The sequence below is a fragment of the Pseudogymnoascus verrucosus genome (genome assembly GCF_001662655.1).
Source record: "Pseudogymnoascus verrucosus strain UAMH 10579 unplaced genomic scaffold scaffold_19, whole genome shotgun sequence".
Classification (NCBI taxonomy): domain Eukaryota; kingdom Fungi; phylum Ascomycota; class Leotiomycetes; order Thelebolales; family Thelebolaceae; genus Pseudogymnoascus; species Pseudogymnoascus verrucosus.
In genome coordinates, this window is record NW_017263670.1 from 458,800 (window position 1) to 471,278 (window position 12,479).

At 48.7% G+C, this 12,479-nt stretch overlaps 4 protein-coding genes across 4 annotated transcripts; 3 read left to right on the forward strand and 1 right to left on the reverse strand.

Moving 5' to 3' along the window:
- The first annotated feature begins 1,184 nt into the window (after positions 1–1,184).
- On the forward strand, positions 1,185–2,990 carry VE01_04939 (uncharacterized protein). Its single transcript, XM_018274405.2, has 2 exons — positions 1,185–2,079; positions 2,269–2,990. Exons 1-2 carry the CDS (start codon positions 1,600–1,602, stop codon positions 2,626–2,628), a joined length of 840 nt encoding a protein of 279 aa, XP_018130736.1. The 5' UTR covers positions 1,185–1,599; the 3' UTR covers positions 2,629–2,990.
- Positions 2,887–4,501, reverse strand: VE01_04940 (uncharacterized protein). The gene is made up of 3 exons (XM_018274406.2): positions 4,184–4,501; positions 3,141–4,128; positions 2,887–3,073 (listed from the first exon to the last, which is right to left on the reverse strand). The coding sequence occupies exons 1-3, from the start codon at positions 4,463–4,465 to the stop codon at positions 2,946–2,948; spliced, it is 1,398 nt and encodes a 465-aa protein (XP_018130816.2). The 5' UTR covers positions 4,466–4,501; the 3' UTR covers positions 2,887–2,945.
- On the forward strand, positions 4,479–5,320 carry VE01_04941 (uncharacterized protein). Its single transcript, XM_018274407.2, has 2 exons — positions 4,479–4,702; positions 4,756–5,320. Exons 1-2 carry the CDS (start codon positions 4,606–4,608, stop codon positions 5,106–5,108), a joined length of 450 nt encoding a protein of 149 aa, XP_018130817.1. The 5' UTR covers positions 4,479–4,605; the 3' UTR covers positions 5,109–5,320.
- A 1,170-nt stretch (positions 5,321–6,490) lies between these two features.
- On the forward strand, positions 6,491–12,270 carry VE01_04942 (uncharacterized protein). The gene is made up of 5 exons (XM_018274408.2): positions 6,491–9,251; positions 9,308–9,632; positions 9,685–10,595; positions 10,650–10,813; positions 10,870–12,270. Exons 1-5 carry the CDS (start codon positions 6,738–6,740, stop codon positions 11,246–11,248), a joined length of 4,293 nt encoding a protein of 1,430 aa, XP_018130818.1. The 5' UTR covers positions 6,491–6,737; the 3' UTR covers positions 11,249–12,270.
- The last annotated feature ends 209 nt before the right edge of the window (positions 12,271–12,479 follow it).

The window sequence follows — 12,479 nt, forward strand, 5'->3', positions numbered from 1 at the left end:
CCCTCAAGTTTGAGATGCCAGAATTACTGGAAGGATTAGATCTTTGACATCTTTAAGTAGCTGTGGCTTGCCCTAAAATGCCAGTGACAGTCTACGGCTATCTATTTCTAGTTATAACTCTCAAAATTACAGGAGACATTACACCCTCTCTCTGCCTAATAGACTCCATTGCAACATGAGCAACAAATAAAAACGCTAAAGCCAGAATTCATCTAGGAGGAGAAGCACTTTAACAAACAAGGTATATGTGTACATAGAACTATACAGCGCAGATGTTGCTTTAATCATCTATTAGAAGGGGCGCTATTATACTTATGTATCTGCTAGCAACCCTTGTTTCCAGCACCTAAGAAAGAAATTGTAGGTTCTCCTCTGACTTTTATAACATTTACTAAATAGTGACAAGATGAATTCTTTTCCAATTCTAATAAATATATTGCCACATAACGCTAATGCGAAATATCAACCTAAACGTAATCTAGAAGATTCAGAGCAAGTGGGGAGTAAAGATAAGGGGTGCGCAGATGCAAGTAGACGGGATGAGGCCCCTACCACATGAGCGATAGCATGGATAGCCTCCCGACCAAGTGGTCCGATGAACTCACTGGGCCAACATTGCAGGTTCATCCACGTAAATCAAATGTGTTGCCATAGTTGGCTCTAGATAGTGGAGAGGATGTATAATCAACTTCAATTCATATCTGCTGTCGTCAGGCTCTAAATCCTCGCCTGAAACAGGACAGATCATCTCATTAAATTTAAGACTGCTTCCTTGCATTTGTTGCAAACTGGCTGTTCAAATGTGAAGAGACTGCCAACGACGGAATGAGATCGTGGTGGGCAATTGTAAATAATCGTAACCGACAGGAAACAGAGTGAGGGAGCGACGTGGACGGAATAAAGATGGGTGGTCGTCGATCGCGCCACCCCATGGGGCCACCACCATGGTTCTAATGGCACACTGGAGACTACGTACTGGTACGTACTGCCTACGTCACCCTGTAGTTGTGAGAATTTCAGCCAAGGGTAAGTTGGTAGGCACAGAGCTTCGCAACCCCAAAGGTCACAAAGCGCGAACTCAGGGTAAGTTGCAGTGTGAGTCATATTGTTCCTCGCCTTCTATAGTCCTCTATCGCCAAGCAGGTACGTCTTCTTACGAAAGCCCTTTTACTACACCCCCATCTCTCTCCATCTCTACTGATATATAATCAGCCCGACTAGGTCAAAGTCTAGGGAGTAGCGTCTACGAGCATCTTCATTGTTAGTAAACCCATGGGATGAGATCTCTCTCAGTATGATGAATAAACAGGTAAAGACTGATTAACTTTCGACCCCACACCTAACTGACTATTAGTTCGTGGTCGGAGCTTGAGGTTATCAATCGACAATGGTTTCTAATCATAGCGTAAAGACACTCAATTACGAGTGTAGAGAGGCATAAATAGAACAGACGTTGTGCACCCAATATCGTTTACTTCCCTGTGTAGTCAGTAGTTACTGACCACTCTGTACTTATTCCTATTTTGTACCCTGTTTATCACTGTCACGCTATAGCGACCACCTCCAACTTCCCCCGCACTCCATCACCACCCCACAGCCATGACGACTCCTACCAACATTGATCCTAAGGATATTCAAGCACACTGGGCCAAATATCAGGGCGACAAGTATGTTAAGGGCTGGGCCTCCCTCTGGGACAAATCTGATAATCTGCCCTGGGATCGTGGCTTCCCCAACCCCGCGCTAAAAGACACCCTGGTCCAACGAGCTGGCACGATTGGCGGGCCCATCGCCAAGGACGGTCAGAGGCGGAAGGCCCTGGTGCCGGGCTGTGGACGTGGAGTCGACGTGCTCTTATTCGCGAGCTTTGGGTATGATGCCTATGGCCTGGAGTGCAGCGCCGCGGCTGTCGAAGCGTGCAAGAAGGGGGAGAAGGAGAACCATAGCCGGTACCGCGTGCAAGATGAGAAAGTTGGGAAAGGGAAGGTCACTTTCGTCCAGGGGGATTTCTTTGACGATACCTGGTTGAAGGAAATTGGAGTACCTCGAAATGGATTTGATGTCATTTATGATTACACGGTATGTATACTCACTGCCGCTATTGGACTCCATTCCGTCATTGCTATTATTTTCTCTCCACTTGTACTCTGCGTCCTATAGAGGGACCTGCAAGATGCTTCACTCTGTCTTTAGAATTTTGATGTGCCATTTCCAACCTACCCTGGATCCTTCTGGTCTTTCTGGAGTTTCCTTCTAATAACCATCTAGTTTTTCTGTGCTCTGAACCCAGAGCTCCGTCCTAAATGGGCTCTCCGACATACCGAGCTCCTTGCTTCCTTACATGCAGGCAATGTAATCTGTCTGGAATCTCCTCGTCACAAGGACCCCTTGGCCCCCGGCCCTCCATTTGCCTGTCCCTCCGAGGCCTACATGGAGCATCTAAGCCACCCCGGTAAGAAGATCTCCTACAACGATAAGGGTCTTGTCGATGCGGACCCGTTGCGAGAGCCCAGCAAGGCGGGCCTGGAGAGAGTGGCGTACTGGCAGCCAGAGCGCACTCACACTGTGGGCAAGGATACGAATGGGGTAATCCAGGACAGAGTCTCTATTTGGCGGCGACGTGACTAGAAATGTGTCTGCGCATTTGTGTGACCAAAAAAGGGAGAAAATGTAAATGGAAAATATAGGAGAACTTGAAGTCCGGCCCTGGGTTTTAAAGGCCAGCTCCTAGACGCTAAAGTGACAGTCAAAATGAAGGACCGGGATGCAAAGGGCGCTTTTTTAAAGAAATTTCGCGGACATAGGGAACATATACACTAGAAGGATTTCCTCCACTCCACAGCGGCATCCTGTTTCTAATCGTCGCATCATGCAAAGTAAGCGGACATTATATCTATTATAGACAATTATTGTTATTATACATAATTATTGTTATTATACATAATTCATGGTATTTCACACACAGGGTTAAACGCCCAAGGATCATCAAGAGTTGCAAAGCGAATGGCATTCTCAACATCGGGCTTTCGGAACGCTGGTCCGCGACCGAGACAGATAGTGCAGAGGGAAAGATCTACGACAAGGTCAGTAAAGGCACGGACAAGAAGACACGAAGAACCATTGATCTCGGCGTTACTCACATTTAATGAAGATAGCTGCGTTGAGCTGCGGAGCCGAATTGAACCGGGGACTGGAGAGGGGCGAGCTTGGGTCCTGAATACAAATCCCTCTCTGCTGTAGCAGCCTTTGCACACCACTAGCATCCATCCACTCATTAGCACCCGATTCATTGACAATTTGCCACGTTCGAGAGGAAACGGCGAGTCGTTCAGGCGAGTAGCTGTTCCTCCTTGAACTGAGAACTTTTGTCCTCAACTCGATCGTGTCTCCTATTTCGTCGTGCATGACGGCGACGAATCCGGAGATCAAGCAGTTGCGCTCGTCGATGGCCAATCGTTTGCCGAAGATTGCTTTGACCCTTGGATCGTCTCCAGATAGGCTTGTTAATAGATAGTATCCAGTCTCGCAGCATTGTCGGACTATAAGGTGTGAGAGTGTCCAGCGCCCTTGCTTTAAGAGATTGTCGGGCGATACTATGGTCGGGAAATTCAAGGCGGGACTAGGGACGGATGAGAAGGGGATATTCGGACACGACAAGGGTATTCCGAACGGCAGAATTGCTTGTTCTTGGAAAGGAGGCGCGGGGGATAGTCCAGGCCATTGAGCCGCGAGGTCCGACGAGGACTGGAAAGTATCACCGATTATTGGCAATGAATCAAGTTGCGTTATGAGCGGATTGGAATTTGAGATTATATCTTGTGTATCGCTAAGCGTGGGAGACGTCGATGGCGATACGTCCGCCGGGGCTGCAGGTTGTTCAGCCTCGTCGCAGCCCTTTTTGGCAAGCGACACGCATTGCTGTGTAATTTTTTGCAGAGCAACTGTGACACGAGTCTGATTTTGAAGAATCCCGGCCTCCAACAGAAGATTACTGAAGGAAAGGAACGACTCGCTGAGCTCTTCGATGCCCGACTCGAGTTCCTGTTCGCGAGATTGCAGATTGACGATCGTGGTCTCTTTTCTCTTGCGATATGCTTGCTGCGCGACGCGAAGCTGCCTTCGACGTCTCTGGATTCCTTGAGTCAGTTCCAACTTGCTCTGTAGTTGCTGGGGATGTGCCCACCTCGGGAGCTTGCTGATCGTGCGTCGCATTTCGTGGCCGGCCTCTCTTGCGAGGCGTGGGCGCGTCAGTCATTGCTTCGACCATGGTGTATTGCTTTTGAGTCCTCTTCTCTATCTTGAAGACATGCTGTGATGTAATGGATAATCTGAGAATGCGAAAAGGACGTGACGGCGTTGCTTTACTCATCGGGCGGGGCGTCGGGACTGTTGAATAATCGAAAAATCGGTGGGTCGCCACGATTGGCCCGAACTGCGCCCAAAGTTGGAGATAACGGGCTCTCATGCTGCGTCATCAACTCATCATCAAGACCAAGCGCGGCGCAACAAGGAATATAAATAGAATCATCGACCTCAGTTTACTCTATAATTCTCCATCTCCAATGCTCTGAAATACCTTCATCTGCAGCGTACAGCTCTCGCAACATGTCTTCATTCACTCAGCCGATGCCAGTAGTTGCCTGCGGCAAGATACCCGCGATGGGGAAATCAATCTCCCAGCACATGGTGCCTGAATATGAAGGTTCTTGATATACATTCCTGAAATTAGCAAAGTATGGTGCTAATGCTCCTCAGTCATCCACTTCATGCTGTCATATGAGGCTGCAGAGGCTGAGCTCCCGCATCTGCTTGCAGGTCGCGATCCTCAGTCTCGGAGCCCCAATGAGATCGGAACCCACGATTACAGCCGGCCCCCTTGCGCGGTAATATTCGGTCGCGGCTATGATCCTCAGCAGGTTGAAGAGCTTAAGAAGAAATTCGCGGGTGTTGCTAAAGAACCTGTTGCTTGGGTGAGGGGGAACCCAGCGGATTTGCCTGCCGGGGCCGCTGGGCCTGACTACGCTCAGAATATCGTGGCGGATATGAAGAAGGTGCTTAAAAAATGGAGGGACGGGGGAGGAAACGATGAGGAGATTTTGGTGTACTAGTTGCTTTATCGGGGAGAGATTATCTGATGCCTTGCTTTTTGCCAGTTCGAATCTCACAAACACAAATTCAAGGGCCGATATCAAGGATATTTGTAACTGGTCATGGACTTTGCTAGTTGGTTCCCTAGGCTTCGATCTTTTGGCGGTCGATGTACTTCTTCTAGTCGAGGCATAGAATGAGAATGGGAGATTGAGCATCTAAATGTTTACACCAAAATCCATACATTAAAGCTGATGTTTCATCCGCAACATGGGAAGTACCATTGTTGTTCACTTTCTCCTTCGCTAGTTTAAGTGAACAATTCCACTTCCCGGAGTATCGTATTCTACAGCTACTCTTGAACACCCCAGACCACTGCGTTAAGAAAATTATGTTTGCATTGTTGCCCTCGCGCCTAACCTGCAGAGGGTCTGCTTTTATAGTGAAGCAGACTTCCTCAACCATAGCTCCACCACTCAGCTCTTACTATTTCCAAAGCATATAGTGAGATTATACCTAAGCTCTAAGGCCTCATTCCTACGCCGGAGGTCGTCATTAACCTTGTGGCGGCTATACGGGGCAAATTCATGAATGGTTGCTATGAAAATCAATACCTCGAGTGGAAGCGCCAACGATTTTTGGCGTTGTCGATGGATAGACCGCGAACCAATACTTGGCACTTCGCCCCCCACCAAACAAACATGTAGTCAGTTCAGGTGTTGGGTCGAAAGTTAATCAATCTTTACCTGTTTATTCATCATACTGAGAGATCCTGCCGTCCTCCAAGAATTACGCCGCTCTCTATTTCTAGTCACCATTCTCTCCTTGACATTTTTTCCCTAAAGGCTTAACTGTTATTAGGGCCGGCTATAACCCACACTCGCTCAAATCTGCCATGCGAAGTCAGGACGTTATGATTGGTGGTGACGCAACCGGGCACTAAAAATATAAGGGTTTGACTGATGACTTAAATGCTGCGCCCACCCGGAAATATGAATAAACATTTCGACGCAAAGGTCCAATGTCTGATCCGAAGGGAGTAGTAGTTAGTGGCGATGGCAAATTAATAATCAAGCCGATAGGTTATTAGTAGCTTAACTTGGGATGAGACAAAGAAATTCCCATGGAAGAAAGATGAGCATGACCATTGAGGATAAGTGGGTTCAGTCGGTCTTCATTGACTCACGGAATTGATTCTAGTCGTTCGATTATCGTAGCTCGTAATAAATTTGATTAATTAGTCAGTCTAACTGTCGATCTACGGGGCTACCCGCCTAAATAGGGCAGGGGGGCTCCAGCAATCAAGTCCCGCTAGTCATCGTATCTACTCCGTAATGAGTTAGTGAGTTAGTTAACCTTAACTAGAGCCGGGAATGTATAATAATCACTCCGAGCGGAGATGCCTGATGATTCAACAAAGACGGTTGAACTGACTGAGGGCTTCTTTGGGCTCCGGGCCTTGAGTCGGGTTATTAATCAGAAGCTAAGTTATGGTCATATATCTCATTACTTCATTGTTCTTATATCCTGTGCGTGATGTTGCTACTCTCCCACCGGCAACTCCAGTCGTCTGATCTCCAGCACTTTTTTCCATCGAAGTTCTTCTGCTGTCAAAGTCTGGCAAATTAGCGAATCTGAAGAGCTACAACATGGAGGTCAATCGCGACCCCGAGAAAGCGATGTACCAGGCGAGTTCGCTCGGAAAGCCCTCCGGGCAATCTCCCTCCCCAATGGCGGACCCTATCGTCAACTCCAGCGCGGAGCAGTCAGACGACGAGTCCGGCAAAAAGACCGACCCCCGAGACATCTCACAATGGCCCATCACTCCAGATATACTACAAATACGACAACGTAACGAGACCAACGGTGGGAAATCGAAGAAACTGGGTGTGACATGGCAGAACCTCATAGTAAAGGGCATCAGCAGTGATGCGCTTTACAACGAAAATGTTCTCTCTCAATTCAACCCATTCGGGAAGGGCAGTAAGAGCCCACCCCTGAAGACTATTATCGACAACTCTTCTGGATGTGTCAAACCCGGTGAGATGTTGCTTGTTCTTGGAAACCCAGGAGCCGGATGCACAACACTACTTAGCGTTCTATCAAACCATAGACATGGCTTCGCAGAAATTACTGGCGACGTCTCGTTCGGTTCCATGACCAGTCAAGAAGCCAAGCAATATCATGGACAGATCATCATGAACACAGAAGAGGAGATCTTCTTTCCAGCTCTTTCAGTTAGTGACACCATCGATTTCGCCACACGTTTGAAGGTGCCCTTCCACCTGCCACCGGACATTAAGAACGAGGAGAAGTATGCCCAAATATACAAAGAATTCCTCATGAAGTCTCTCGGTATCACACACACAAAGGATACCAAGGTCGGAGATGAGTTTATTCGTGGTGTTTCGGGTGGCGAGCGCAAGCGAGTGTCCATTCTCGAATGCCTTGCGACTAGAGGCAGCGTCTTCTCCTGGGATAACTCTACTCGTGGTCTCGACGCGAGCACTGCGCTAGATTGGACGAAAGCCATGCGCGCCATGACAGATATTCTTGGTCTCACTACAATTGCCAGTCTGTACCAAGCTGGTAATGGCATCTACGAGCAGTTCGACAAGATTCTGATTCTCGATAACGGCAAGCAGGTCTTTTACGGACCTCGAGGTGAAGCTGTGCCATACATGGAGGATCTTGGCTTCCTATGCGACCCTGCAGCCAACAAGTCAGATTTTCTCACGAGCGTATCGGCACCTGCTGTACGCTCAATTGCCCCAGACTTTGAGGACCGATTTCCTCGATCAAACGAGGAGCTGCTCGCTGCTTATAACAACTCGCCCATCAAGCCAAGGATGATGGCCGAGCTCGACTACCCCAATAGCCCCGAAGCTCTGCAGAATACGGCAGACTTCAAGGAACAGGAGGCTCAAGACAAGCACAAGAACCTCCCAAAGAATGCTGCGGAGTCCGCAGGATATTTCCATCAGGTGCAGACGGCTACCATACGCCAATTTCAGATCCTCTGGGGCGACAAGCAAACCCTGTTCATCAAGCAAGCCACAACTATCGTTCAGGCGCTGATCGGTGGCTCACTGTTCTATAATGCTCCGGACAATACAGCGGGCTTGTTCATCAAGGGAGGCTCACTCTTCTTCTCTCTACTATATCCTACCTTCATCGCTCTCGCCGAGGTTACGGATTCGTTCGTCGGTCGACCCGTCTTAGCCAAACACCGAGACTTCGCTCTCCACCATCCATCTGCCTTTGTCTTCGCCCAGGTCATTACCGACATCCCGATCATGCTCTTCCAAATCTCGCACTTTGGAATTGTGCTGTACTTCATGACTGGATTCCAGTACACCGCCCAGGCTTTCTTCATCTTCTGGCTCATCAACTTGATCTCGGCCCTGGCTATGACACAGCTGTTCAGGTTCATCGGTGCCGCTTTCCCGAATTTCGACGCAGCAACTAAAGCTTCTGGATTCACCATCGTCGCTGCCTTCACATATGCAGGATACATGATTCCCAAGCCCGACATGCACCCTTGGTTCGTTTGGTTCTTCTGGATCGACCCCATGGCATACGCGTTCGAAGCATTGCTCGCGAACGAGTTTCACGATCAGGTGATTCCTTGTGTTGGCCCATTCCTGGTTCCAAATGGCGAAGGATATAGCCCCGAAACAGGAGGCGGACAAGCATGTACCGGCGTCCGTGGTGCGCCTCCTGGAGCAACCAGCGTTACTGGTGACCAATACCTGGCTTCCATGTCCTTCAGCCACAGCAATCTTTGGCGCAACTTTGGCATTCTCTGCGCGTGGTACGTTTTCTTCCTGGCAATGACCGTCTTCTTTACTTCCAGGTGGAAGCAGATGGGCGAAGGTGGTCGCGGCCTCCTCATCCCTCGTGAGAAGCAGAAGAAGGTACCTAAGGCCGGGGTTGCGGATGAGGAATCCCAGGCTGTCGAGAAGCCATCCGAGAGCTCCAGCTCCGATTCCAAGAAGTCTGACGCAACCATCGATAATCAGCTCGTTAATAATACATCGGTCTTTACCTGGAAGAATCTGACTTACACCGTCAAGACACCGCATGGCGATCGCCTTCTTCTCGACAACGTTCAAGGATTTATCAAGCCCGGTACGCTCGGTGCTCTTATGGGATCTTCAGGTGTAAGGACACTATCAATGCGATTGACAGATGGATATACGCTAACATTTTCACTCAGGCCGGAAAGACTACATTGCTCGATGTTCTAGCTCAACGCAAAACTGATGGTACCATTCATGGCTCCGTTCTAGTCGATGGTCGCCCGCTCCCTGTGTCCTTCCAACGATCTGCTGGCTACGTCGAACAGATGGATGTCCACGAGTCATTGTCCACGGTACGCGAGGCTTTGGAATTTTCTGCTCTTCTTCGTCAGAATCGTGAAATTCCCCGCGAGGAGAAGCTCCGCTATGTGGACACGATCGTCAGGCTTCTACAGTTGGAAGATCTCGAGCACACCCTCATCGGTCGGCCTAGTGCCGGTCTTTCAGTTGAACAGCGCAAGCGTAAGTCTGAATCCATCGAACAGAGTCGAGGCAGACACTAATAACTTATCAGGTCTCACAATTGGTGTTGAGCTCGTAGCTAAGCCCAGTATTTTGATCTTCCTCGACGAACCTACCTCTGGTCTCGATGGCCAAGCTGCAAACAACACGGTACGCTTCTTGCGCAAACTCGCGGAAGTCGGACAAGCTGTCCTCGTCACAATTCATCAGCCATCGGCCGACCTCTTTGCCCAATTCGACAGCCTCCTCCTACTGGCGAAGGGTGGCAAGACCGTATACTTTGGCGATATCGGCCATCATGCAAGGATCGTCAAGAAATACTTCGCTGATCATGGCGCACCGTGCCCTCGAGAGGCCAACCCTGCTGAGCACATGATTGAGGTCGTATCAGGAAGTCTTTCCAAGGGCAAGGACTGGAACCAAGTCTGGCTCAACTCGCCAGAACACGAGAAGATCACTCAAGAGCTTGACACTCTTGTCGCTGATGCTGCCGCCAAACAGCCTGGAACTTTCGACGATGGCCATCAATTCGCAGCGCCCATGTGGGAGCAGGTAAAGCTTGTCACACATCGCATGAACATCTCCTTGTTCCGCAACACCGAGTACATCAACAACAAGCTCATCTTGCATATACTCCTGTCTCTTTACAACGGCTTTTCGTTCTGGTCGATTGGTAACAGCGTCAGCGATCTCCAGCAACGCCTCTTCACGGTCTTCAGTTTCCTGTTTGTCGCCCCCGGTCTCATCTCCCAGCTTCAACCTATCTTCATCGATCGTCGCAATGTGTATGAAACGCGCGAGAAGAAGAGTAAGACCTACCACTGGGTGCCATTTGTCACTGGCTTGATCGTTTCTGAGCTGCCCTACCTGGTCGTCTGCGCTGTGCTGTACTTTGTGTGTTGGTACTGGACTGCCGGATTGCCAAATGATACCAAGTGGGCAGGCAGCACATTCTTCGTTGCAGTAAGTTCTCTCTTCTTTGGTTGACTCCTCGCTCCAAATTAACAAACCGTCTAGATGTTTTACGAGATGTTGTACACCGGTATTGGACAATCGATCGCCGCGTACGCTCCTAACGCAACCTTTGCATCTCTCGTCAACCCACTGGTCATCACCACCCTCGTATCATTCTGCGGTGTCTTCGCTCCTTACTCCCAGATCACGGCGTTCTGGAGATACTGGTAAGCCTCATACAACTATCAACACCCACGAGATCAATGCTAACATCACATTTTAGGCTCTACTACCTCGATCCCTTCAACTACCTCTTCGGCGCCTTCCTCACCTTTACCACCTTCTCCGTCGATATCACTTGCGAACGGGGCGAGCTTGCGGTCTTCAATCCTCCTGCGAACGAGACATGTGGCGACTATCTTTCCACCTATCAGCATGGCATGGGACGTGGTACGAACCTTCTGAACCCAGGCGCTACGGAGAACTGCGAAGTGTGCCGATACACTACTGGACAAGACTACTTGAAGACACTCAACTTGAACGAAGAGTACTACGGCTGGAGGAATGCGGGGCTGCTTGTATTGTGGGCTGGAGTGTTCTACGCCCTGGTGTTCTTGATGATGAAGTTGCGAACCAAGGCGACGAAGAGGGCGTCTGCGTAGACGAATGGTGTTTGCTGAAGAGTGAAAGATTGCCAAGGTACCCTACTCGAAGGAGAGTAAAGACGGAGTGCGAAATTGAGCGCATATGTGTTAGAACAGATAATAGATTATTCAAAACGAGCTTCACTGGACGAGACAAAGGTTACATTCTACTTTCACCCATTACGGCCGGGATACAACTCTGTCAATATCTAGATGCGGCGTATAGCAAAGTAGAGCGAGCACTGGGCGAGCAATCCCTTGCTAAGGACGTTAAAAAGCGGAAACGGTCGGAAACACCTCCTGAAGATATTAGGGCAGGTGATGAAGCAAGGTATGCCGAGCAAGAGGAGAGAGCAGCGAAGCGCGCGGATCATGACATGGATTACCAGGAGAAATTATCAACCAAGAGCCTCCCAAACTAGAATACCAAATATGTTCCGCTCTGCTAATGTGCTGGAAGGACAGAAGGCGAACCCAGGCAGCTCGCACCCCAACAGATCACCAGTCACTACAGCTAGGAAGCTTTGAGAATGCAATATGGTCTTAATTACCTAATGAAACTATTACAACAGTCTAAGCTTGGCGCAAGTGCGTAATTTTATGATCTAGGATTTAAATCTTCCTTTATGCAGCTTTAATACCACACCTGAAGCGAAGCCCTCTAGCATACCGACTGAATTGTCAAACTGATCTGGAGTTTGGTGCTTTCTTTTTGGCCGAAGAAACAGAATGTAGCAAGCTAACTATCATTAATGTTCGCAGAAACTTCGGCAATTTGGAACTATCTATGGTCCCTAAACACAAATACGCTGAAAACTAACAATGACACCTTTGATGATAGATGGCCTTATTACTACCTCCTAGAAAAGCCTAGGTTATACCTCGATGAGATTACTGTCTTTCTCTAGGATAGGTCCAAAACTATAGTCACGACCTCTAGTATTAGACGAGCCTTTATTGCCAAAGGTTGGTCTAAAAAGACCGCCTAGCAATGCACAAGCGAGCAGAATGCTAATTTCCGAGTCTATTACCTACATAGTCTGTCTTAGCTTTTAATTGTACTACCTAGTATATAGTGATGAATTAGGATGCAATAAATGGGCTGAATTTAGGGCGACTAGTTAAGCACTACTTAGTAGAATACCTTTGCAAGCAGTTTCACTTAGACCACAATAGCAGATACTGCTTATATGTGCCTAGGATAAGATCGTTCTCTAGTCTATTTTCTACTGCCCTATAGATACTATTG

What these genes read in the sequence shown, in the direction of transcription:
- VE01_04939 (XM_018274405.2), top strand. Translation starts at nt 1,600, where the DNA reads ATGACGACTCCTACCAACATTGATCCTAAGGATATTCAAGCACACTGG. An exon ending in ATGTCATTTATGATTACACG is followed by an intron (nt 2,080 to 2,268) that starts GTATGTATACTC and finishes ATAACCATCTAG; the next exon opens with TTTTTCTGTGCTCTGAACCC.
- VE01_04940 (XM_018274406.2), bottom strand. Translation starts at nt 4,465, where the DNA reads ATGAGAGCCCGTTATCTCCAACTTTGGGCGCAGTTCGGGCCAATCGTG. An exon ending in ACGATCAGCAAGCTCCCGAG is followed by an intron (nt 4,129 to 4,183) that starts GTGGGCACATCC and finishes CAAGGAATCCAG; the next exon opens with AGACGTCGAAGGCAGCTTCG. An exon ending in CGCAGCTATCTTCATTAAAT is followed by an intron (nt 3,074 to 3,140) that starts GTGAGTAACGCC and finishes ACCTTGTCGTAG; the next exon opens with ATCTTTCCCTCTGCACTATC.
- VE01_04941 (XM_018274407.2), top strand. Translation starts at nt 4,606, where the DNA reads ATGTCTTCATTCACTCAGCCGATGCCAGTAGTTGCCTGCGGCAAGATA. An exon ending in CATGGTGCCTGAATATGAAG is followed by an intron (nt 4,703 to 4,755) that starts GTTCTTGATATA and finishes AATGCTCCTCAG; the next exon opens with TCATCCACTTCATGCTGTCA.
- VE01_04942 (XM_018274408.2), top strand. Translation starts at nt 6,738, where the DNA reads ATGGAGGTCAATCGCGACCCCGAGAAAGCGATGTACCAGGCGAGTTCG. An exon ending in CTCTTATGGGATCTTCAGGT is followed by an intron (nt 9,252 to 9,307) that starts GTAAGGACACTA and finishes ATTTTCACTCAG; the next exon opens with GCCGGAAAGACTACATTGCT. An exon ending in GCAGCACATTCTTCGTTGCA is followed by an intron (nt 10,596 to 10,649) that starts GTAAGTTCTCTC and finishes CAAACCGTCTAG; the next exon opens with ATGTTTTACGAGATGTTGTA.